Source organism: Gambusia affinis, linkage group LG19, assembly GCF_019740435.1.
Source record: "Gambusia affinis linkage group LG19, SWU_Gaff_1.0, whole genome shotgun sequence".
In the NCBI taxonomy this organism is placed as follows: domain Eukaryota; kingdom Metazoa; phylum Chordata; class Actinopteri; order Cyprinodontiformes; family Poeciliidae; genus Gambusia; species Gambusia affinis.
In genome coordinates, this window is record NC_057886.1 from 17,216,552 (window position 1) to 17,241,535 (window position 24,984).

The window sequence follows — 24,984 nt, forward strand, 5'->3', positions numbered from 1 at the left end:
GCCATCTTTAAAGAAGTGTTGTAAAGTGTGATTCAAACAACAGTGTCTATACATATTTGGAAAAAAATATATCACTTATGAAAACCACCTACCGATCAAATTAAAATAGAGCAGAACAGTTTCTAAAACCCAGTTTATGTGGGGAAAATATAAATGTTTACCATAATATAAATACTTCAGTATGAAAGCATGTCAAAAATCTTTTACATATTTTGTTATATCAATTAAACATATTTTATAGCGTATCTATGTCTCATTAGATAGAAATGAACAAGAGGAGACAGAATAACCAATGAAGCCAGCTTTAATGGGCAACTCAAAGGAGCTCTTACAGTTTGCACACTCACTGTCATGTCGTCATTTACCCCTTGTGTAGCGCCACTAACCTGTAACCCATCATTTCAGTCCCAAATGCACTGGTTGACTTGATCTGATCCACAGAACAACAGGTGTCAAAGCACTGTACATGTGTTAGTAATGTTAAAAAAAAGACTCTGAATATCAATAAAACTTACAACAATAAGAATATCAATCAATAATGTCTGAGAATTATAGCAATATATGTTCCCCTCATACATTTTACATAGAGTTTACATCTATAGTCACTGTGTTATTCCACAGACAGCAGTACCATGGTGATTTTGACCTTTCACTTTTAAAAGGGAGGATCAAATATTCCAGTTGTGACTGAATGCTGGGCTCCACCACTGAAGGATGTGGGTTAGCTCCACCCTGGGGACCAAAACATCAACTTACATAACATCATACGCAGAGCCGCTGGGTAGGAGACAAGAAAATCCTATGGTGAGTATCCAAGAATGAACTCAAACCTGAACGCACAACTCAAGAGAAGGACCTGATGGAGGTTGACAGCAGCTTAAAAAAAAAGCATAAATAAATGAACACTGAACAAATGCAGATTTTTTTTCTCGATACTAACTCTAATACTCCCTGGTTTGTGCTAAAAAGGTCATTTGTGACTCCTACAGTTCCCAGCGTAGCAGAGCTGCTCTAATTTGTGCATTTAAAATGAAATCTGCACCCTCATTATGGAAAGGAGCGAGGGTTTGAACTGACCATTACAACTAAAATATTGGGAGAGAAGTGTGAATGTGACCAAATAAAAGCTCAAAGACATGGTAAAGTGCCTCTGAAATGAAAAAAGGCATATTTGTGGCGTAAAACACTGATGTGAGGTAAAGCCTGCACCCACAGAGCTAGTGTACATTGTGGATTTGCATGTAACTAGCAATGCCCAGAGAGAGACAGGGCTATCTTTGTCATCAATCTGTCTTTAATGGACTTTCCTAATTAGAAACACAAGCCTGAAATATTCCTCCCATCATCCCCTGCTTCTCCCTCCTTTTTTTTGTTTATACTTCTTGCAAGATAGAAGACGAAGACATTTTTAATTTTTTGCTGAAATGGATAATGCTCAAAATTGAGAGAACAAGCATCCTGTTCAGAAATGTATGACTGGACTGTTACATCTGTCTTCATCCATATTTTCAGACTTGTGTTTCACTTCGAATACGGTGACTCCTTTTTATTGTCATCATCTCTTTAGGTCTCTCTGCAACATTCTGTACCTCGCCTTCCTTATTAGCCTCTTGCTTTCCTTCAACGTCCTTCTGCTTCTCTATCTCTTTGTCTCTCTTTGGGTGGGACTCACTGTGGGTGCAGGCTGCTAGTCAGCAGGGTCCTGCAGGACCATCAGTGACCATCTCTTTTTCTCTCTCTGGGATGATATCGAGAGGTCCTGCCGCCTTCTGCTGCTGGCTTTGTGACTGGAACTGATTTGTGGGTAAGGGTGGAGGATGTGGGTAGGCCGGCGGTTTTAAAACAGTTTGGATGGGAGGGAAAGGAAACGACTGGGAATGCAGCTGGGAGTATTGCTGTTGATGAGTGTGGAGGTAGGACTGGGGTGACATCTGGGGTTGTAGAGGAACATGGGGTGGGTGGAGCAGCAGAGACTGAGGGTGGAGCTTAGTCGGAGGCTGTTGCTGTACTTGTGGTGGCTGTTGAGGCGGATGGTGAGGAAGCTGGGGGGAAGCCGCTCCATTTTTACTGAGACCACAGGACTGAGCTGCACAGTGGATCTGGCGCAAAGTGTCCAGTGCCTCACTTTTTGCATGCTTCAGTAGGTCTGCCTGGCCCTGAGGTTAAGAAAAAAAGAGATAAACGTGTAAATATTGTGATAATGTCCAATTTTGAAGAGGCATAAAACACTCCCAAAACACTCCTGAAGTCCAAAAACACAATTCAATTTCTAAATAGATATATTATCTATTTAGTAATTGACACTACATTGTTATCAATTATATAATGAATAAATATGTCGTCAATAAACATGAATTCTTAAAAAGGCGACTATACTATTCCCATATTTATTATATGTATATCTTTTCACGCTTCCTGCATTTATTTTGTGCATCAGTCTAACACGGACATCAATGAATGATGAGTTCTTGTTAATATAATTTGTCTGAAACTGACTTGCTACCCAAGGCAACCAATCAAATGCTGTGACATTTTAAATAATTCTTAGATGCACACCATGCACGAAATAATTAAATACTGGAATTTTAATTATTTAGTTTCACATTCTAAATTTATGTCTGTATTTAATTATCTTGAACACTTAAAAAATTATTAAACACATTTAATCATTTATTTATTTTATTTTAAGAAAATATATCAAGAAAATATATATTGTGGAACATTTGGCATTCAATAAAACAACTCCTTTGAAATACTTCATGCATATTTATTGCTGTCAGTTTGCATTCATTTATTTAATTTCTTTTCCCATTTTCAACACTTTTTTTTTCTCTGAAGGTTTCTCTTTCTTTGCCTGCATTAACCCAAAATAGCCGGAAGGGGGCAGTACAAACTCACTGAAACGTGGTTGGATGTTTGCCAGCAGTTTGTACAGCTCCTCTCTGCTGGTGAACTGTGCTGTCATATGGTGATAATGTTACCACTATGTTTCTGCTCTTTATTCGAGCACCCCAGAGATGAATGCATGCCATATATGGAGGAAATGGTCAGGACAGCCTTTCTGTGTTCACAGCACTGTTAAGAAAACCTGGACGAATGCCATTTCCAGCCTGCTTCCCTAAGCTAGCTGGCTTTGCTATATGAAAATACGGTGAAGTTATTTCTATGTGGAAGAGGTACATATAACAGAAATATTCATATGTGAGAAGAAAAATAAGAAAAGGCTCATTATTGAATCCATCACTCTTTTTCTAGCTAGGTTGTTTTCTTCAGTTTCCTCACTCAAAAATGACCATCAAATCTGGCATTCTACAAATACTGCCTTGCCCACTGTGGCACATCTTTGAACTGACATCCCACTGAAGTGACACATGCTAACCTATCCTAAGCCACAGTGAAGGGCAAATGTTAAAAGTATACAATGCACATGGAAGTCTGACATATTGCAGAGGGAGTAAAGGTGCTGCCCTCCGCTAAACGGTCAACATTCAGCTCCCAGGTGATGCTGATGCTCTCCAAGTGGCCTTTTATCCAAGACATTCCAGCACGAAAACCAGGAGAATGAATAAGTCATATGTTTAAAAAAGAAAAAAAAATTATGTAACTCATGACTCACCAGCTATGAAACAAGACAGCGAAAAGCTGGTCCTGCGCTGCAACAACCAAATCAGAATTGCACATCTAGGTGATGTATTTACCCCAACAGTTGACCCATAGCTGTCCAGAGGAAGGGCTAAAATAAAACAGGGGTAGTCACCGATTCCCACACAATGCCCTTATTCAATACCAGTTCAATATTCTTGTCTGATGCACAATACATTTGAATTAACCTTAAATTGGTGTATATTATTTATAAATAGTAAGACACGCATTGGTTCGCTGAACGTGATGAAAATATTTGATTTAACAAATGGCTACAATGGCTGCAATCTGAACTAGTTTTCTGGAGTTCATTAAATGTGTATTCATTAGAGACATTTTAATTACAGCACACATTTCCATGAGTTTTTTAAGGAGCCTTTTATTCTATTTAACTTGACATTCATTTCAAAGCAGCCCTTTCTGCCTCTCGGCTTCTGCTTTTCATTTGACAGAGGTACAATGAGTGACAGAAATGTGCAAAAAACATCATCCACCATGACAGCTCTGATCTTTCTGTCACTGTCAAAGTACAGTCGAAGTGGGAGTTTGGGAAGCTGAGAAAGAAAGACAGGACACCACTTTTTTCCACTCAACTGCCTATTTCTCTGTCCCATGCTTCTACCAGCTAGCACTTTCCAGCCTGCTGAGAATCTGAAAAAGGTTGAGGGGTGAAATAACTAGGCATGACTGCCAGCCTTGGCAAACAGGCGCTAGGCTCTCACCAAATGTTCAGTATGAGAGAGAGATTATAGATGAAGAATGGGAGGAAGAGGAGGCGGAGTTATGTGGATGCCAAGATGCCTTTCAGTTGAGAGCATGGCTCATCGATGAAACAAGGATGAGGAAGTTGAAAAACAGGGAAGAGGGTAACTTAAAGGGCAAGCACAAATGAGTGGAGATGGATGGAATAGTTAGATATAGATGGAACAGGGTGAGAGATAATGGAAGGATTCAACAAAAAGACCTTCTGATACTGCTATCTTAAATCTTTACAAGTTTGGAGAATGACTAAACCTGTGAGACTATACATTTTGTATGAAATGAGTAGAACTTGTTGCTTCTCAGCATCCTGTTTTCTTTGTGCATTCAGTGATGCATCAGATTTATCTTCACAAACCACAATGTACATAATCATAAAAACCTGAAACCATGAGCATTGCCTTCTAGAGAAGCTTTCAGGCTGTCCTAGTTCAAGCAAGGTTGTTTTTATGGCTGTAAACTGCAAAAAAGTCAGAAAGCAGGTCAAACTGACACACTACTCTGCCATAGTTGCAGTAATAACATAAGGAGGTGAAGCACACACACACAAAAAAAACCTTTAGAGAGAAACCTTTAGAGCGGGAAGTGGTTGGCTGCTATAGCAACTAACCCCGAAAAACACATTACTTTTAAAAAAATAAGACAGATGCTTGAAATATGTTGGCATTATAGAGATGAGTAGAAATATAAATAACACAAATCAAAGCAAATTTGCCTTTGGTCCCTACAGTACTTAAGACTGTAGCACAAATATGTGGTACAAGAAGTTAGAAAAATAACAGTTTAAGATTTTATTCTTGAATTTTGTCAGGTATCAAATATTAATGATGATTATTGTGGTGATTATGTTTTATAGTTTTAATACTGGCATTGCTTAGGACATTGTTTAGTAACTCTTGCACAATAACTTTAAATAATGAATTTCCTAAGTGTGGAAAACTACAGCATAGCAACTACACAACTACACAAAAGTTGACAACAACATATTCTATAAAAGTCTGAAATTATGATGTTACCACTTCCAAACCTTACTATTGGTATTGTGTTTTAGGACTGATATCCAGAACATTTTGACCTCCAAATATGGTGTGTATTATGGTATCTAATAATATTTAAATTTTGGCCTGATCTGGTCACACTATGACCAGATCAGGTCATAGTGCTCAAAGTCTGTCCTCAAGGGCCGGCATCCTGCACGTTTTAGTTCTCTCCCTGGTAATACCAACAACCTTTTCAGCATGTCAGTGTTCTTCTTAGAACTTCTAATGAGCCATCATTTGATCCAGGTGCGTTAAACCAGAGAGATAACTAAAACACGTAGGATGCCGGCCCTCGAGGAGTGACTTTGGGCACCCCTGATCTACACTATTTCTAAAGCTTGTCAACATGTTGTTCAGTGTCTTCCATAAATGCTCCTATGCTCTTAGTTAATTCCTTTAACTCTTCTGTCTCTGGAAAATTTGTACGCAACCAACAACATTAGTATGTTTTGTAATAAGGCTGCAAAGGTCTTGAGAGAGCTCACTAGTTATACCCATCACATGCTGTGTCTTATTTGACACCATTCGTAATCAGAATATTTTTCATTGGTCGTCAGTTGAGGCTGAGCCAGTTTTTCTTTATTTATACTAAGTTGCAGGATTATTTTCTAATAACTGATCGGCTTCAGTAGGTATCATAACTTTCTATGCTTTCTTGAACTTTCTTTTTGTCAGGTGTTCACTACTTTTTCCCTATTCAGCATAAGTTAATTTATGGGCATCAGGGTTTGATTTTTTTTTTTCTTATGTTTAGCCTGGATAGGTTATTACTGACATACGGTGGAACTTTCATGTAAACTGCAACTTTAGAAATATATTTGCTTAGAAAATTGGTGATGTGTGCAGTACTTCCTTCACACGCTTGGAGATAAGAATAACAACATCGTTAGCTCTCGCTACAGAAGAGAAGAGGAAATACAAGTAACACGGCTAAAAGCATTCCACTTATTTGCTACTAATATTAGAACTGTAGCAGAGCTAACCGCCACTTGGGGTTTACTAAGTAGCAGTTTAGAATTGGTCACAGATTTTTTTTTGTCTGGGTACCAACCACTAAAACATTTGCAGTGGGTGTGTGTGGTAATTTCTCTGATACTCCAGCAGTGAGTGTACACCAAAACCCACTGTCAGGGGTTTTAATGTATACAGCTCTGTGAATAGCTAAAATGACAAAACCATTCTAAAGATATTGTGCAAGAAATTCCTTTGATGATAAATTATTTTTTAGATTGGCAAACGCAAAGGTACCTTTTCTTATCAGAACACTCAAAATAACAAATTTAAGTAATATTTTCACATAAATAGAATAAAAAATGTAATTTTTGTGCAGTAGCACAAAAATCAGACATCAGTCTGTTTTACTACTGGAATAACTAAGGTCTTTCATTTTGACTAAAGTAAATTGTGATAACATATAAAAGTCAATAAAATGAAAAACAGAATAAATCATGCAATCATCACTATCATTTACAATTAACTGGTGTCAAGATGATAAAGTGAGATAAGATCCCAACTATACTGTTCGCGTTTAGCTTTCTAACCCCGGTATTCAAAGAGGGAATAAGATGAGAGAATTGGCTGGCCTTATCTCTCGAGTCACAGGGCAAGCAGTGACAAGAATGCACCATCTTTTACACATGCACATATGGCCAAGCTGCATGTAGCTGTGTGTCTTCCAAGCAAGTGTGAACTATCCAATCAAGTCTTGTCAAAATAGATACAAGAGCAAATAAATAAAACAACGCTTGGAATGAACACTAATTACTTAAGAGATTTAGGGATTAGGGAAGAGAGAGACACAATTAGCCCAAGAAGCTTTCTTAAGACATCATGCGGGTAAATCTCTGCAACAGTGTCTGGGATTGCTTGTCCAGCTGGTTGCAGTTTATAAGATAATCCTTTAACCTCCCATCTTTCATATAAGTCGTGTGAACACTAAATGTATTAAATGCAGTGCATTGAGTTTGAAGTCACGTGATTGGGGAGGTTTGCTCACCTTAAGCACAGTGATGTTCCAAGCGTAACTCTCCATGGCTTTCTGAAGTTTTCTGCCCTTCAGGCCCTCCTTTGCTCCAATGCGATGCAGGTCTTCATGGAAGTCCAGACCTGAAATGGACAGACATGTTTCACCTAAAAATATCAGAAAAGTCACAAATATCTCTAAAAGGCTTACAGTCTACTGTGATGCTTAGAGTTTTTATTCATTTATTCAATTAACAATTTTCAAGAATGGGATATAGTACATGTAGTACAGGCATCAGACTGTTTTACTACAGGAATAACAAAATTAGTACTGTCCTGTTAAGATCTTAAAGGTCTTACGTAGAGCAGGTTTCAAAGGTGAGGCAAGAGATTTGCCAAGAGATTTGTTATTCACCACAGAAGACATAGGGAAACACAGTTACCATTTGTTATATAGTAATAACAGGTCAAATAAAATGGGGAAAAATGCATATTAAATATTACAGAAGTCATAAAACATGTGCACACCTTCTTTCAAGTGCCATCATTTTGTGAAATCTGTTAGAGCACGCAGGTACATTAAGGTTTGGGTCAAAATCTGACTGTTATTGGGTGCTGTGCATAATTTCATTCTCCTCTATAAAAGTCTAGTTCACATGAAGAAAACTAACCCCAGAGCATGATCCTTCCACCACTGTATTTCACTAAAAGTGCTGTGTTATTTTAGTGTTGTACTGTTTTGGTACCAAACTTATGTTTTATAATGTTGGTCAAAGTTCCAGCTTAGTTTCATCAGACCAAAAACTATTCTCCCACAAGTTTTTGGGAAGTTTTAGCTGGGCCTGAATGTTTTCTTTGGAAGAAAATGCTTTGACCTTTGAACCTAACTCTTAGTCCAGACATAATGGAGAAATTCTTGTATTTTCTTTACAGCTACTGCCAACCTTTCACCAGCCTCTCTGTCAAGTTCCCATTTGGCCTTTTTGTACTCATTTTTGGGAAATATCTGGTTTTAGAAATGTTGCTCAGTGTTTCAGAGTACCATGCTATCAGCTGTGGATTTTTTAAATTCTTCTCCCGATTAGCATTTTTTCATAAATCTCATTATTTTGACACATTGTAGTGCCTTGAACATCAGCAAACTATGAATGTCAATTACGGTAGCAATTTGAAGAAAGTCCTAATAGGACAGTGAACTTCAATCAGTGTGCATGAACTTTAATTACACTAAATCAATGTAGTTTAATTTCTCTATAATTAACTGTGTACCTAGGAAGACTGAATGCTGGAACTGAATCAAAAGATATTGCAACAAAGTAAGGGTGTGCCTATTTAAACAAACAGGCTATTGTGTATTTTTTGTGGTGTTCTGTGAGGAATGCATGGGTTTTCTCTCATAGTTCAAAGATGTTCTTCTTCATCGTCTCTCGGTAATTGATTCAGGAGATTTAAGGCAAGATCATCCCATGACCCTACTAGACTTAAGTGAGTACAGAAAATGGATGACCGGATGGATGCCCTTTGCTTACAGGGCTAAAACTGAAGCGGTACAATGAAGGTTAACCTCTAATTAGGCTTCAAGTAGGTCAGGTTTTATTGCAGCCAAGGCAAACTATTCCTAATCTCCAAAGGGTTTGGCAACAAACTCCCACTAAATCAGCTTGCTTGTCAGTCTGTCCCTGAAAGATGACCTTAAGCAACAGAAGCTTTGATTTTCTGCACAGGCATTGAAGAAACAATGCAGGCTTCCGCTATAAACTAGAGAATAGCTGTGCATCTCAAACCATTTTTTTCAGCACCTCATATTTATAAGTGAGAAGGTATTGCACCTCTTCTGTAAACAAATAGTTTACACATTTTGGTGAATTCCTCAAACCAATTGAAATTCTTTCCCTGTGTAGCAACTTAAGTGGATCATCTTCCAGAGGCAGAGTACATAAAAATGTAAAACTACTATGTTATGAGGGGCGGCTTTTTCATTTATAATCTACAATGTCGGACTGCCCTTTCTTAATTTTCTAACTATACCAGAGGTAGTATTATTACAGTATTCTAGCTAAGGAGCCTGAAATTTACATTAACAGGGATAAGGACTGATCTAATTTTATAATCTGCTACAGTTAATGGGCTGGTGCTTGTGTGAAGCTAAGAAAACGGAGAAGGCGAACATGGGGCAGAAACCAGCAAGCAGGGAGACGTAAATGATACAAAATTAGCTGGTGGTGGTTTGTTCCAATATAGCTTCTCAGAGTATTTAATCTGGCAATGATTAAGAGCCATCTCCGTGTAACATTAACACAATTCCTGTTCCTTACTGTCACTTTAACACTAGGAAATTCATGCTGCTGTTCAAAATGTAACCTCTGGTCTGCTGTAGAAAGACAAGGCCTTTTTAGTTTGCTTCCCTAATGGGTATGAGCTGGAGAAGCGGTACTCAGATGGAAGGACACAAGAGACAACATCTCTTTAGAGTAGCTACACAATTACAAAATATGGCTTATAGTCCTTGAAAACGCTAAACATTTTCTGCATTTATAACGAGAAGCGTTCCAAATGTACAAGCAGATCTAAAAAAAAAAAAAAAAAAAGCACAATTTTACATCAGAGAAAGTGAAAGGTAGTAAATAACCAAATAAAACAGAATCTTTAAAGCAGATCCTGTTTCACTGAAAAGAAATGGTAGCTGGTGAAAGGAAGATTTTCACCAGTCAGATCAATGTTTGCTTAATTTATCCCAATTCATACAAACTCTAGAGTCCATGTGGAGTGTCATCATGGCAAACACAGAGAGGGATTTTTTTTCTGGCTGTGGATAAGCTAGGAAAACAATGACTCTGCAAAGCCAAAGACAACAAAGGGAATGAGATGTCTTTATCTTGGATATTCACAGCGAGAAAGCTGTCAAAAACAAAATGAACAAATACACAGTCGTTAGGCAGAGAAAGCATGTCTGAATGGAAGGGGACCTAGATAAACACAACAGAGAACTGATAAAACAACATAAATCAACATGGATTGCATTGCTGATACATTTGATTTCCGTTAGAGGTCTGTGGGTCCTTTACAAGCATTTTCATCTATTCATTTCCAGGTGTACCTTTTTTCTTTTATTTCCAGCCGTGTTACCCAAATTATCACACTATTCTAGTTTAAAGAAAGACAGCAAAATCTATTTTGGGGAACATTTAAAAATTAATCAATTGTCTTATAGTACAGAAAGATTAGATAACAGCACTACTGCATAATGTGTCTTGCAACAACAACAAAAGCACATTCCTTGTATGTTTTCTGGCTGTTTTTTATGTAGCAATAACTGATTTCAATGTTTTCCTCTGGGACAGGCCCAGGAAGGGCAGCATTAATCAGAGTAGCTGCCAAAATGCCCAAAGTATCTCTGGAGGAGTGGCAGAGATCCACGACCTAAGTTTAAGGTTCTGCCATTAAAACAACTGTGAGTTTGGAAAATGCTGACTATTTTAAGAACAGTTTGCAATTTTTAGTTTATTTATTCAATTTTCAAATTATCCACAAAATCTCTGTTTGCATGTGTATTTTATCATAATATCAAAATAAAATTTTAAGAACTGTTCAACCTGAATTTAAAGTTATCTAGAATCTAATTCTAAAGGTAAAGGGTGGTGTGTCTAATAATTCAATTCAAAACCAAAATATTGGTGGTAAAATGTTAAAATCAAGGTATAATGTGTTATTCAAATGTAACTCAACACAAATCTACTATATTTATTGGAGTATTTTCTTTCAAAACCTGGAAAGAAGAAAAATATCAGAAAAATCCAGAATTTTTCCAAACTCACCCAGACCTAGAAAATAATAAAAACAATTTATCTTCCTTTTCAGGCTTTGAGATTGTGTCACAGCTTTGCAAGTGTTAATATATAGATTTTAAATAACAGTTCAATCCACCCACATATGCACTGTAAGTAGGAACTGAATATAGATTTCTAATTACACACAAATGTACAAATTGAGTGAAATTTGCTTTGTGATAATTTATTTCTTCAATGGAAACTGATTAAATGGTCGAAAAACTTAAGCACTACACAAAGCAAAGAAATGACTACAATGAAAAGAAGAGTAAATTGGGGTTTCCACATTTAGATTTCTGATATCTGAGCCAACTCAGAGTCTGTGTACTCAAAAAATATGATGGTTGCCAGAGTGCGCATCCCAGCTGTTTTCCTGGTCGCCCATTATCCTCGTGCGTGATGGCGAGCCACCAATAGGGCCCACAGGGGAATCATCTAGCACCTCTCCATTCTCATCAACACATAAGCTTCACTGCCCAAATTAAACTGATTAGCTGCAACAATGACTATGCATAAACTGAGGGGAGGAAGAAAATGGAAGATGCTGCAGGACAGGCATAACAAATCTAAACCTGTTCCACGTTGTTGTTTCTGATCTTGCATGATGCCCATATTTAAAAATCAGAGGTGACAGTTGAGTGAAATTTCCTTATTTCATATCCCGGCCATCGTTTGTGATTTATGTTTTTGCCACAACAATGTTTAGCCGATGAGCAAAGCACAAGGGCAAAATCACCAGAATTTAAATTAAACTAACAAATTCCACCCCATCGTCACATTCTCTTCCCGAGACTGACAAGCCGTCCTCTAATAGCACTGTTTTCCGTTTCTCACACAGCCATTAAGCCGAAATTATACCTTTGCCATCTTGAATGATCATAGGGACAAAACCCTCAATTCCATGCAAATCCACCATCTCTTCATAACCCTCCCTCTGCTCGTCTTTCTGTGTTCAGCCAGCTACTCCTAATGCTGTCAGTCTGTACACGTGCTTTATGAGATGGGTTCTAAAAGGTACATACAGCATCACAAGAGATGCATTCACCAGAAATACCTGTGGGAGGGGTTTGCCTGTGGATTCTCTGGTTATAGGAGATTAAGAAATGGCTACAATCGACAGAAACACAAGCTAAATAAAACAGACATGTCAGATGAGGAAAAATCTCAATTAGAGAGATTGGGTCAAATTGTAGAATGAGTGTATTTCATTGGATCTAGTGACTGCTATTAAAAAAACTTAAATAAAAGGGGTTTAAATTTTGCTGCAACTGTTTGTTTACAACAGCTCAAAGCAGGTAAAGTTACACAGACAGCATTTATTTAGCTCTTCTAGAGCCTGAATGTTTCAGATTTGTTTTACTTTTACCCAATTAGCTTAAGTTTAATGACCTAAACTTGTCATAGACTGTAGATTTATTTATAGGTCCATTGAAATAAGATGTGAATGGGGAGCAGAAGTAACAAGTTGAGAACTACAGTGTTAAAGAAATAGTAACAAAAGTCAGTTTCAGATTATAATTGGAAATTTAAATGTTGAATCATAAAAGATATTGTAACATTTTTTCTATTATTGCAGCATCATTAGCATATTGGTGCAAGTGACATCAAAGAAATAAATGTGGAAAACAATAATATTTTATAAGAACAAAGGACATTTGGCTTAACAGGTGAAGAAATACGGCTGTCAGACACAATATTCTTTTATGCTAAATTTAATTTAATGTTTGAAAATATGTTATCTTGATTTGATTAATCAATTTGGAAAAGATGTTTGTATTTTACAGATTCCAAATGACATGAAAAGCTAAATTTAAGCATTAGCTTCCTTTTGGGACTTATTTTTCAATTAAAAATGTCTTCTTTATTAATAGTAAAAAGTTTGCTTTGAATTCATGTTGACTCTTTCTACAGCAGAGACATTTAAGTATGGAACCTTAAAAAATATGAATAAATCGATTTTTTTATACTTATCCAAACCTGGAAAATCTGTAAATCGAATTCCAAAGTTTTCCAAAATAAACAGGAAACCCTGTTCTTTCCAGGCATTCCTTAATGCACATTTTACAAGAAAAAAAAGGCAGTCTTCCTGGCTGACCTATTGTTATCAAAATGGCAACAGTGTCTGGAAACACTAATAGAAATATACAGGAGGGATGTAAAATAGACATAATATTTGTAAAAGGCCATAGTTTCATTTGAGGTATGGGTGTCAGAACCAGGGCCACAGCAAAGAGAGTGGGCGACGGGGTGAGTGTTATGTTTGGCATGCAGCTGAGGCGCCTGAGGGCTGTCGCTGCTCCCCCTTTGCCTCGGTGTATCATTCTTCTCACTTACAGTAAAAGCTATCCGCTCTTAATAAAAGAATGTCCAAATTCCCTCCCTTTTCAGTTGAACCAGAAGTACTAGCTGTATTAGTACTTCTGGTAAAAGAATTATATTAGTAAAAGAACCTGTATGCATATACAGGTTCTTTTACCTGACGGAGGCAATAAGCTCAGCGTTACTGTGGAGTAACAGAAACAGCTGTGAGTGCGGCTGCGTGCGGTTTAAGGTCTGCTTAACTCTGAAATCATCGCCTTTGAACATTCTTCCAGCTCCTGGCTGGGGAACCATGGAGCTAAGGGAGAGCTCTGTGATTGAAGCCCCAGTGTTCAGCCTACATCCCAGGGTAATTACACAGCATGAATATCAGGTTAGCTTATTCTGTTAAAGGGAGAAAGCATATGCCTCCTATTGTGTAACACCAGGGAGTAAAGCTTGGCATAAAGGAGGCCTAAAATTTCTTATTTCATTCAGGATATGGGGTTAAAGTGTGTGACTGAGTCCCAGTTGTTAGACACAAAACAATAAGGAGTGGAAGGGTATAAAATATAATTAACCAGGTTTACACCGGCTATAACAATGTATTTAACTGGCCATGATCTGCAATTCTGTGGCTGACTGTAGCAGCACAATGTTAGTGAAAACATGCAAAATTGAGATGTCACTATTCCAGCTATGTGCTTTCTATTTAAAGATAGAAGTGAGGCAAATGAGGAGAAGTTGAGCCAAATCCAAAAGAGGCTGGAGAGGACAAGCCACAGGAATTTTCTGATTTGAAGTCATTTCTCTAATAATGATTACATCCCGGCTAAATTTAAAGATAGAAGTGAGGCAAATGAGGAGGAGTTGAGCCAAATCCAAAAGAGGCTGGAGAGGACAAGCCACAGGAATTTTCTGATTTGAAGTCATTTCTCTAATAATGATTACATCCCGGCTAAATTTAAAGATAGAAGTGAGGCAAATGAGGAGGAGTTGAGCCAAATCCAAAAGAGGCTGGAGAGGACAAGCCACAAGAATTTTCTGATTTGAAGTCATTTCTCTAATAATGATTACATCCCGGCTAAATTTGTCCTCTATGGATTCCATCTTTTTAAAATAAAGATGTACTGATTAATGCATGTTTAATTCTGTCCTTTTTCTCCCCCACAGCCTGCAATGCCAAGCCTTTTAATTTCTCTCCTCCTTTCAAAAGATGTTTACACTTTCTGTCCTTTCTCTCTCCCCCTGCAGCCCTTCTGTCTGTGCGGCTCACTGATTGTTTTCACCTGCTCACTGCCCATAACTACGCCGCGTTGACTCACTGATGATGGCCACTTCTATTGACAGCAGACACCGATGTTGATGTTGACAGGGATGTTGTGGTGGGGGAGGAGCAAAGGCATTTCTTTATTTGCAGAGCTGCATTCCATGTGACACCCTCTCTATCTTATAACAGGAGAATGAAAAGTTGCTTTCTCGTGATATTGAGTTTTAAAGAAAAATAAAAAAATATCTGTATGTGAGAAAATCTGATTTATGCCCCTGAGTGATAAATCAGTCTCATCCCAGCGGCAGAGAAAGGTAGCACCAATTACAATGACTCTAGCAGTTTGCTCAAGTCAAGCGGATGCACAAATTCATTTAAATACCCTTTGGGAAGTATTCTGGAATAGAACTGAATACATTCAAGCTGCATACCTGCCCGTTGTGCTTGTGTAAGCTTGGAGTAGACAACATCAGCTGACTCAATCAGGGTTTTGCTGGTTTGGATCATCTAGAAGACAAATAAAAAGGACAAAGTTAATTCATAGTCCACCTTAATCACTAGAAGTCATTAAAAGAAAACCCATCAGCTGAGCTTCAACCAAAATTATATAATGGTAACAACCAGAGTTTATCCAAGAATGCTAGAAGTGTGAGTTTTATTCTCACAAATTATTTCTAATTTGATCATCTCATTAGCCAGAGCTCATACCAGACATATTTATGTTTTGTTTTTTGTTTTTTTTTTTTAGATTTGATTAAGATTATAGTTGAGAAAAGCAGGTGATCTGAGAGAATTTACAGCACAGACAACAAAGTGTGGAGTTTTTATAAAAAGAAACCAATTAAATACACATGACAAGCCAGTAACAAATGAACCACTGTCCAACCCTTTATACAGTTTCTAGAATTTAAAGTACTTTTATTTACATAATATATCAGGGAACATGCAAGAGTGAATGCAGTATTGCATGGAGGGAAGAAGCTCCATGTCCTGCCTCTACTTCCTGCTGCTTTGCACTGCTAGTCAGCTGACTGGAAAAATGGTATGTATATTTTCCCTTTGATTACAAGAAAGACAAATTTGTCTCTATGGCAACATTTCCTGTAGCAAAAAACCACAAACAATCTGGCACCACCCATCACTCTTATTAACCCTGTTTTAAAGTACCCATTGGCAAACCCTGAATGTAGGTTAGCAACCTGTGATTAGCAGTATTTAAACAGCAAAATGGTAAAACGGTGCAATACTGACTGCAATAAGAAATTTAGTTGGTCTTTAAGGCTATACCAAAATAACAAACATACTGTACATATAATACTTTTGCATAAAAATTAACTGGTTTTAATGTTATTTTGTATTTCTACTAAAAGTAATGAATTATATTTTTATTGATAATTATCCAACTGTAAGAATTCTTCTTGTCAAGCTAAGTATTATGAAATCAATTTATCTTATTATTGAGTTGTTGCTCTTGCTGAGTCATTTATTTATTAACATATTAGGTAAAAAAGTCACACAACTTATTTGGTCAGATTCTGACCACATCTACTGTTACATCTACAAAGATAAAAATGGCGAAAAGAGATTTTTGCTTCAAATTTTAAATTGAGGCCAAAACTATATTTGATGTAGTGCTCAGACATCATCCAACAGGGCTGATTGGGAGCAGCTGGAGGAGAGCTCTAGCACAAAGGGGAAGGATAATTAAGTTTCAATCTCCTGTGGGAGGCAGAAAGTGGACTGCTGTACTGTTTGGATGAGTATATGCATGTACATGCCTTTTTTCCAAGTAATCTTCTCATGGGAGCTAGTTTGAATGCAAAGTGTTCCTGTAATAGGCAGCACTCTCGCTGAAGCAACGACTGGAGACAAAACTGTTTAAATGCAAAACATGAAGGATATTTGTCTAACCTGTGATTAACCCATCCATGTGAGCACAATAAAATCTATGAAGGAGTATATTTGGAACCCAAAATGTGTTCTGAGTTTGACAAATTCAAAAAACAAAATTATTTTCTAAAGAATATTAAAGCGGTGTTATTAAGTAAAATGTATGTTGTTACCTCATCAAAACCAAACTGCTTCTCAGTCGGCACTCCTTAGAACAGTTATTAAGAGCATAATGAGAAGCATTGTTGCAATGACATTCTGAAGGTGGAGCACTAGAAAGAGCAGGAGCTTCTTAAAGGAACATGCACCCAATTTCAAGACATCAAATTACAAAGTCAAATTTCTTTTAAGTCATCTTTGTTACATACAACTGAAGGAAACATACTTGATTGTGCCTTACAATGCAGGAAAATATGTAATGCCACACCTTCACTTAATTTCCCTTTGGAATCAATGAAGCATTTTTTAATTTAAATTGAGGCAACCATTATTTGTGTTATATCAGCTCACTTATGTTCCCACATTCAACATATCTGGGAAACTAGAAAATTGAAAATTTAGCTTCTGCATAGTAATAAAAACATGTCACAGCCTACCGTAAGCACTGAAAACGTAATGGCACTAATGTCCTGTTTCAGAAGACATCATGACATTCGCTGCCAACAACCTACATGTGGGTTACTAAAGACACAGACTTCACACTGACTTTCAACAGTTAACGCCCTGGAGTTGGCAAGCCAATCAGTAGTGAAGTCATAGGCTTCACACACATGTACTGCACAGATACACACACATGCGCATAGACTGGGCCCTCTGTTCTTGAGCAAGGGAATGTGACAGCAGGAAACGAGCACTTAGCTGCCATGACCCTAGCACCAAAGACAAAACTGTAAGTTAATAAAGATACACGCAACTTTCTATTAGATCCTTATGCTGTTATTTCTGCTTTTGGAAGGCGTTATCTTGTTTTACATGGTAACACAATGTACAGTGTCTAGAAAAAGCATTCATTCCTTGTGAATGCCTTGAAAAAAATTACAAGTTGAAATAGATGGATTATTAAAATGTTCCTTATACATGTATGATGGTGACCAAAAGCTTAAGTAGCTCATTTGCTGTGTGTCCTCTGGCTTATGTTTTATGTACTGCTTGCCTTTAAAAGCTAACAATAAAAATAAAACTACTGTTAAAAAGAAGTAGCGATCCTCTCGTGGAAATGTGTGTAGATCCAACCCATTCTCACTCCCGTGTTGGTAGATCACGAGTGAAGCATACAGGCTGAAACCTAACAAATGACTCATTTCCCCAGCTCCCGCCTAAAAAAAATATAGAAATAAAAAAGCAACGGTGTAAAGTAGCAGGTAATTACTAATTATAGAGTCTTTTAAAACCTTTTTGCATTGATCATATGTCAACTTGTAGAAAATATCAAGGTCTTCCAAGAGACGAGGCAGGAGGAAAAGCACTTTTACACAATAAGCAGCTGCATCTTGACAACTTGACAGGTCAGTTACTGTGTGTGCTGTATATGTCATGGCTGGAAGCTTTGGGAAACTCATCCAGCTGTGTGAAAATTTCAATCATATGCTTAAAAATTATAATATAAAGAAGCAGTTTCTTCAGCTAACCTCTGACTTTAACTAAACAGATTACAAATTGCATCGTAAAGTAAGATTCATTTAGAAGTTTGCATTTATTTTTGTGTTCTGATTGTTTTGATTTCATGTGCGTTGATAAGATTCCCACACAAGTGTTAAACATGTAAACTTAATATTTACAGAGGAGTTTGTTTTTTCATTCTACTATGTCAAACTATAGTGTACATTTAAAAATAGGAGACGATAAAGTGAGCTCAAGACGCAAGCTGACAGACTGTCTACAGTCATCTTAAAGTGTATTACTGTGTGTACGTCACCGATGTAAAACAGTGATGCGCACGCAGCAGTCCTACGTGTTGGCGTATGGCACACCACTCACTGTGAAACCCACTGCGTGTGTTTACATCAGAATAGAAGCAGAAGTGAATCTGTCTGGTGTGTGGAGCAGTTTGTGGACTCCTACATGTGCACAGTATCTTGTCTGATTTCTTTCAGTCTTTCCATTAGTTCTCACAAGAAATCAGCTTGTTTAATGCCTTTTCTTACAAAAACCTTAACAGGTTTGCCTCCAGTTAACTATCAGAAATGTACAAAGTCATAAAATCATCACTTGGGTTTTTCCAAATTGGTTAAAAGAGTAGAAAGAGGTATAAGCAAATGTCTGACTGAAAAATTAAATAAACACATTTTTTCTCTCATCATTCCTGGAGTTGGTATATAATATAACAAATCCTAGCTGCGATGTAGATGGTTAGGGCCAAACCTACCAGTTTTTTTTGTACTGGTATTAAAGTGAAAGGGAAGGTGTTCATCAGATTTAAAGTGATGAATGAGACATACATGATCTTTAACAAGTCCACTTATGGGTAGACAGGAATCTGTATGGATACTCACATACACACAAAAACCCAGCAGTCACCAAGCTCTTAAGCTTTAAGGGAAACATAACTTTTTTCTGCATACGGAAGTTAAAGCTTGTCCAAAGAAAATTACAGTGTCTATCTTTATTCACTCCCTAATATTTCAATGTTTAAAGTCAAGGAAAATTGCACTGAGATCAGCTGGGTTAAGTAAAATACATTGTAAGTTCAAAGTTTTCAAATGAACCAGTTTGTGCACAGCTAGCTAGACAATCTAGCTCGATTCCAAGTTAGCCTAGAACACCACATTTCTAATAAAGAAATAAACAAAGCAATTTAGTAAACAGAAAACTGCTATGTTATGCTTTAAATAACACCTTTACTTCTGTTTGCTTTGAATATTTTCCTCTGCAATAATAATTCAATGCAAATGTTTTAGCAAACTGTGTTTGCCATAACAATTTACCATGTCATAGGCGTTTAGCACTTTGCGCAGAAGCTCAGGCACAGGACCCTGCGCTTCCATAGTGGGGTAGGTCTCGCTCAGGTCCACTATCACCTTCAGTGACCGTTCACTGTTCATCAGCCACGTAGATACAGTCAGGATGCACTGCTTCATGTTGGCAGCGGGCGTCAGGCCACAAAGCTCCTTGAAGGACACCATGGCATTCTGGCAAAAAATAAAAAGAATATGAATTTAAAAGTAAAGCAAATATTTAGATATTGGCAAGCAGAGAAAAAGTGTCTGTATTCAGTAATTGCAGTTTAATGAAACATTTGTTTATGTTGTACAGCATCAGCAATTTCATCTTTGTTTAAGTTCATTTCTGCAAAAAACTACTTACCTTCTATACAGTATTAGATATAACAAATATTAAAATTAGAATTTTAAAAATAAGCTTAAATGCAATTTATTAGTTGTATTTTTAATTGGCTTTATTAACAATGTAGATTAACCAGAATAGTTTTCTTTTTTCTTTTTGTTTTTAATAATGTTTGCAGACTGAAATTACATTTTGTACCAGAAAATTGTATGGTGTGGTTTCAATTGTTATAATTACCATAAAGATAAGGCATAACATAGGCAATTTGAAAATTGTTCTTGCGAGTCTAACAAAATGTAAGATAGTGAATACATTGTTTTATATTGAGTAAGGAGGCATAATGAGCCAAACTACACCAAACAGAATGGTATTTGTCATATTTATCCATAATCTAATGTCTCCATACTATTTTAGATAAAAGCTTTAATAGAAAAAAGTTTGCTGTAGAGTTGCACACTGGCTAAACTGAGACCCGGTTATTTCCAAATCTATTTTATCATACTGACCCTCTAAATAGTAAGGTCATAGTGAGTTAATTTGTATCATGCTGGAAGTGGCTCTTTATACATAATAATAATCCTTTACATTTTACTTAAAGGCTTGTCATAAAAAATTTATATTGCTTGAAGCAAAAGCAATTGCTAAAAATTACCCCCCAAAAAAATGGTTGAAAGCTTAATCAAGAAAAACATCCTTAGAGCCAGTGCTAAAGGAGACTGGAATGACATGGAAGGTCATAATCATAAAAAAACTAAGAAAAACATCTGGTCCCACACATGATGATGCTAAATAAAATGAGCAAGTCACTTATTTCTGTCTTGCTTTCCATGGTTCTTTATTGAGTATATTGGCTATAAATATGATACATAAAAAAAATAAAGAATGACATATACCCAGCTGGAAAATTATACATCACTGCTATAAGAGGAATGCAGACTTTGCCTCAACATGTCTACTAAATCTGGCTCCTACCATGAAACTTATTTTTCCTCCGGGGCAGTTAAGTGGCACAGGTCTGCTGTCATTTTCACAGCAAGCACCTCCTTTCCACATGCTCAAGTCCTTGAAATACACTGTGAACCTGAGCTTGTCAGAAAGCCAAAATCTCAACGACTTTTGATATATGCAGTGTGAATTTACTTAATGTAAAAAGGGTGCAATTTATTACATAATACAATTTGTGCTTGTCACTTATTGCTGTTACCAACTTTGCACAAGGTATCAATCTAAACTGTTACATCTTGAGATTTCAGCCTTTTATTATATGTAGTCAGCAAACGTAGCAGAAAGCTAATCTAAATTCATTTGAACTGCGAGAGGCCTCGCTATCGTTCTGTTTTACTCATCAAAATCCCTCTGCCAATGTACTTTTCAAGAGACTTTGAATCACATCTTGATTCAAAGTCTCTACTGCCACTGCCAGCGTGGGAATCTGGCAACCAGCTATTGCTGTGGTAGCACAGAAAAGAGAGGGGGGGAAAGCTATCCAACATTTAAGTGTATTGAGTTGAGGGAAAGGGGCATGAAGGGAAACCCATAGCTGTCTGAAAAAGTATTTAGTCCCTTACTAGATCATCAATTTTTCATATCAAACATAGCCAGTGTAAATATAAAATAACTACTTTCAAGTTATTTTCCAGCCATGTGTTGCACCATGCAATATACAGAGTGTAATGAGACACTTCACAACCAGCTACTAATCAGTAAACTGTACAGTCACAAATCAAACCTGTTAGATGTTCTGATGATTCTAAAGCAAACCCACGAACCAAATTTACCTGAAAAAAAGGAAGCATGATTGTTTTTGTTCTCAGGCGAGCGCCTCCTCACTTTCAGGTTGTTTTTCTTTTTGAAATTCTGGATCCAAGCATCGGGGTCATACAGTGTGACAACAGCTATCCAAAATAACTTCTCATTATGTGGATAAAAGTAAACCTAATAAGTGGTTGAGGCACCCTTGACAGTAACTTTTGCGTTTAAGAGTTTGCAATAACTGGCCAGGAACATTTTTGCATCGATGTGGAGGAATTTGGATCAACTTCTCTTTGTAGAATTTTTTTTCTTCTCTTTTTTTAGAATTCAGCAACACTGGAGGGTTTTCCAACAGGAATTCTGTGTTTAAAACCATGCCATGACTTCTAAACCAGCAAAATTTCCAGATCATATGTCAGGAACCTATGCCAACTCATGCAGAGAAAAATGTATCCAACCTGGACAATTCCAGAAATGCCCCAAAGAGCAAAAAAGCCGGGGATGTGGACCTGTCTGCAACAGAACAAGAAGCGACAGTGTGAGCTCTCTGTCTGCACACTGGCACAGGTGGATGCTGAGAGAGACTGAAGTTTAGCAAAAAAAAATACTGACTGCTGACTGCAGAGATTGTAAGTTACAGTAAATTACAGTAAGTTATAATAAGTGCTCAGCTCCTCAAACTGAGAGCTGAGACCCGTTTCTTTGTCCCTCTGCTCTGCTGTTCACACGTTTTTTCCATCTGCTGTTAATGGCACTCAGTGTGGTCTCTCTTCTAGCAGTGTCTTTGTTTCTCATTTTTTGTTTCTTTAGTTCAGGGCATGATGTACTGCTTTCTAATCACTTTTATAATGACTTGATGTCATATGAATTTAAGTGATTTACTGATTGCTGGTCTCACAGCAATCAGGCATGGGTGTGGCTCGTGAAATTAAAATACGCTTTCCAGATATTATGGTAGATCAAAAACATGAAAACATCTGTGAGGGGCACATACATTGTGTGTAGGATTCACGCAGGAGAAGAAACTATGTTTGTAGAGCTGACTGATGCTGTACAAGGGAATTAGTCAATGCTCCCCATCCATGTGTGTCTCTGTGCTGGACCCCCAAGACTGCTGAAAAACCTTTGAGGATGTGAGGCACGAGCTTCCTGAAGATAAAGAGAGTGTCCGGGGGACAGAGGATTTGTGTGCACAGCCTCAAACTCAGTTAACACCTCTTGGACCAATGACCCTGGCACTGGAATAATTCAGTACTTGATTTTGTGCATGTGATCTGTGAGCCCGTCTACTGGCCGATGTTTATGTTTCAGTGTGTTGTGAGCTGAAGTTATTACAGGGCTTAGGCATAATTCCCTGCATGTATGTCTTTGATTACATGCATAAGTGTTTTTAGATAATCATTGTTTAATAAAAGCCATTCTGTTTCCAATTCACAATATCACAAAACCCAATGAGAGGCTTGTGTTTTTAATTACTCCCATCCCCCCTCTTTATTCCTCCTCCAACATTCCCCAAATGAGAGCTCCGTGTCCGGTTACAGCACTGCTTTTGTTTCTGATTGCCCAGCTCTCTTCTCGCTTTTTCTTTTTTTTCTGCTTTTGTCTCTTCATCTCTCACTCCCTTCTGGCTTACAGCACTAATGTGACAATCATGGCTGGCACAAAGATGTTTCAGCAAACAAAAATTGAAACTCCAGCTTGGCATCGCTCTAAAGACTTCATTCAGTTTTTCATGAGCTTCACAGAAAACTCTTAACTCCTACAGAAACAACTCATCTCCTGCCTTGATCCACATAGAAAACATATAAATCAAACACATGTCTTCATTTGTCAGTGTTTACAGAGTCCCCCGCGCTTTTTAATAAGCAAATGAATCATGTTTTTTTTGTTGTTTTTCAAAACATACACAATGGAAACATAGCTGAGGAAAAAAGGTAGTCTTTCTGCAAGTTACTGAGGTACAAATATGTCTACAGCTTTCATGAAATAAACTCAAAAACTTTGTTTTAACACCTACTTCCCCTGTGTAGTTAGAAAGGTCAGGGGGTTTAACCCAGTCAGGTTTGTGTGTTGTTGGTCCTTTGGTTTCCCAAGTAGGCTCTATGAAGCCTTCACATCTGCCCTTTATTTTTGCATTTAAAAGGGACAAGTCCTTATTGTAGAAAGACATGCATTTATCCTAATTTCCACCGTCTCTCTCAACTTCAGCACATTAATTTATTTCCTGAACTTTTATCTTCATTTCAAAAAGACAAATTTACATTTTAAAACCTGTAAAAAAAAAAAAAAGTGAGCCGGTGAGCGTTTAGTGCTGCCGGCAGCTTTATTTGATCAGGTTAACACAGACTCCTGCTCAATCATGCAGCGACATTTTTCATACAGGTCCATATATTGGATTCTGAGGACATTTGCTATCAACGATGATTGATGGTTAAGATTAGATTCTTATCTTTCACACAGGTCAGGGCTATGATTAAATCCAAATTTAGCATTGCTTAGTTGATTGCTATTGCACAGAAGTAATGATGTTTAATTAGTTTGTGTGAGATATGCAAAAAAAATAAATAAATATTAGACATTGCCTATCCTACACATGATTTGTTAAGCAGTCTAACAACCAAAAATTCTGTTCAGTTTCACAAAAAAATACTCTAAACCACTTAAGCCATTTTGTATTTTCCACAATTTGTTAAACATACAGGGCACTGATTGATATAATACATTTGTTCAAGATTCATCTCAATAGATTTGAATTAATAAAATAATAATAAAGCATCTTTAAACGATTATTCTTCCATGTAGCAAATAGATCAGACAATGAGAAGCAAAATGTTTGTCTTACATTATGTAAATATCTGGTTTCAACTGTACCTATAGCAACAAGCCACTCTTCATATCCGCTTCCTCTTTCTTGTGTGAACACTTGCTCAGTGTTTTCTGTTTGCTCAAGGAATCAGAAAGGTTAAGTAATAATCTTTTCCATGTAGCTGTTCAGACATTAAACTTTTGGAATGCTTTTGTGATCATAAGTTTCTGTAAATTACAGATTATGAATTCAGTTTTACACAAATACAAAAAAACTCTGCCATTCAAGTTCAAGGTTCACACACTTTTATACATATGTAATTCTCTAGTCTTTATGAAGGTATTGATTTAGTCATGCTATTCTAATTTTCATTAATTTTGTCTTCATAATGCATCTAGTTCATGAAAAAGTTCTTGAGATAGATTAAGAAATAAGGAGAGAGACTTAAAAGTTAGG

The 24,984-nt window shown here is 37.1% G+C and overlaps 1 protein-coding gene across 3 annotated transcripts in view; it reads right to left on the reverse strand.

Moving 5' to 3' along the window:
* Positions 1-286: 286 nt before the first annotated feature.
* The window catches only part of plcl5 (phospholipase C like 5), a 68,054-nt gene continuing 43,356 nt past the window's right edge, over positions 287-24,984 (reverse strand). For all 3 annotated transcript variants that reach the window (XM_044100051.1, XM_044100052.1, XM_044100053.1), the window contains exons 3-6: positions 19,613-19,816; positions 15,230-15,305; positions 7,438-7,547; positions 287-2,156 (exon numbers count right to left, since the gene is read on the reverse strand). In XM_044100051.1, coding sequence (XP_043955986.1) covers positions 1,692-2,156; positions 7,438-7,547; positions 15,230-15,305; positions 19,613-19,816 — 855 coding nt within the window. In that variant the 3' untranslated portion in view covers positions 287-1,691. The remainder of the gene's footprint in view (positions 2,157-7,437; positions 7,548-15,229; positions 15,306-19,612; positions 19,817-24,984) is intronic.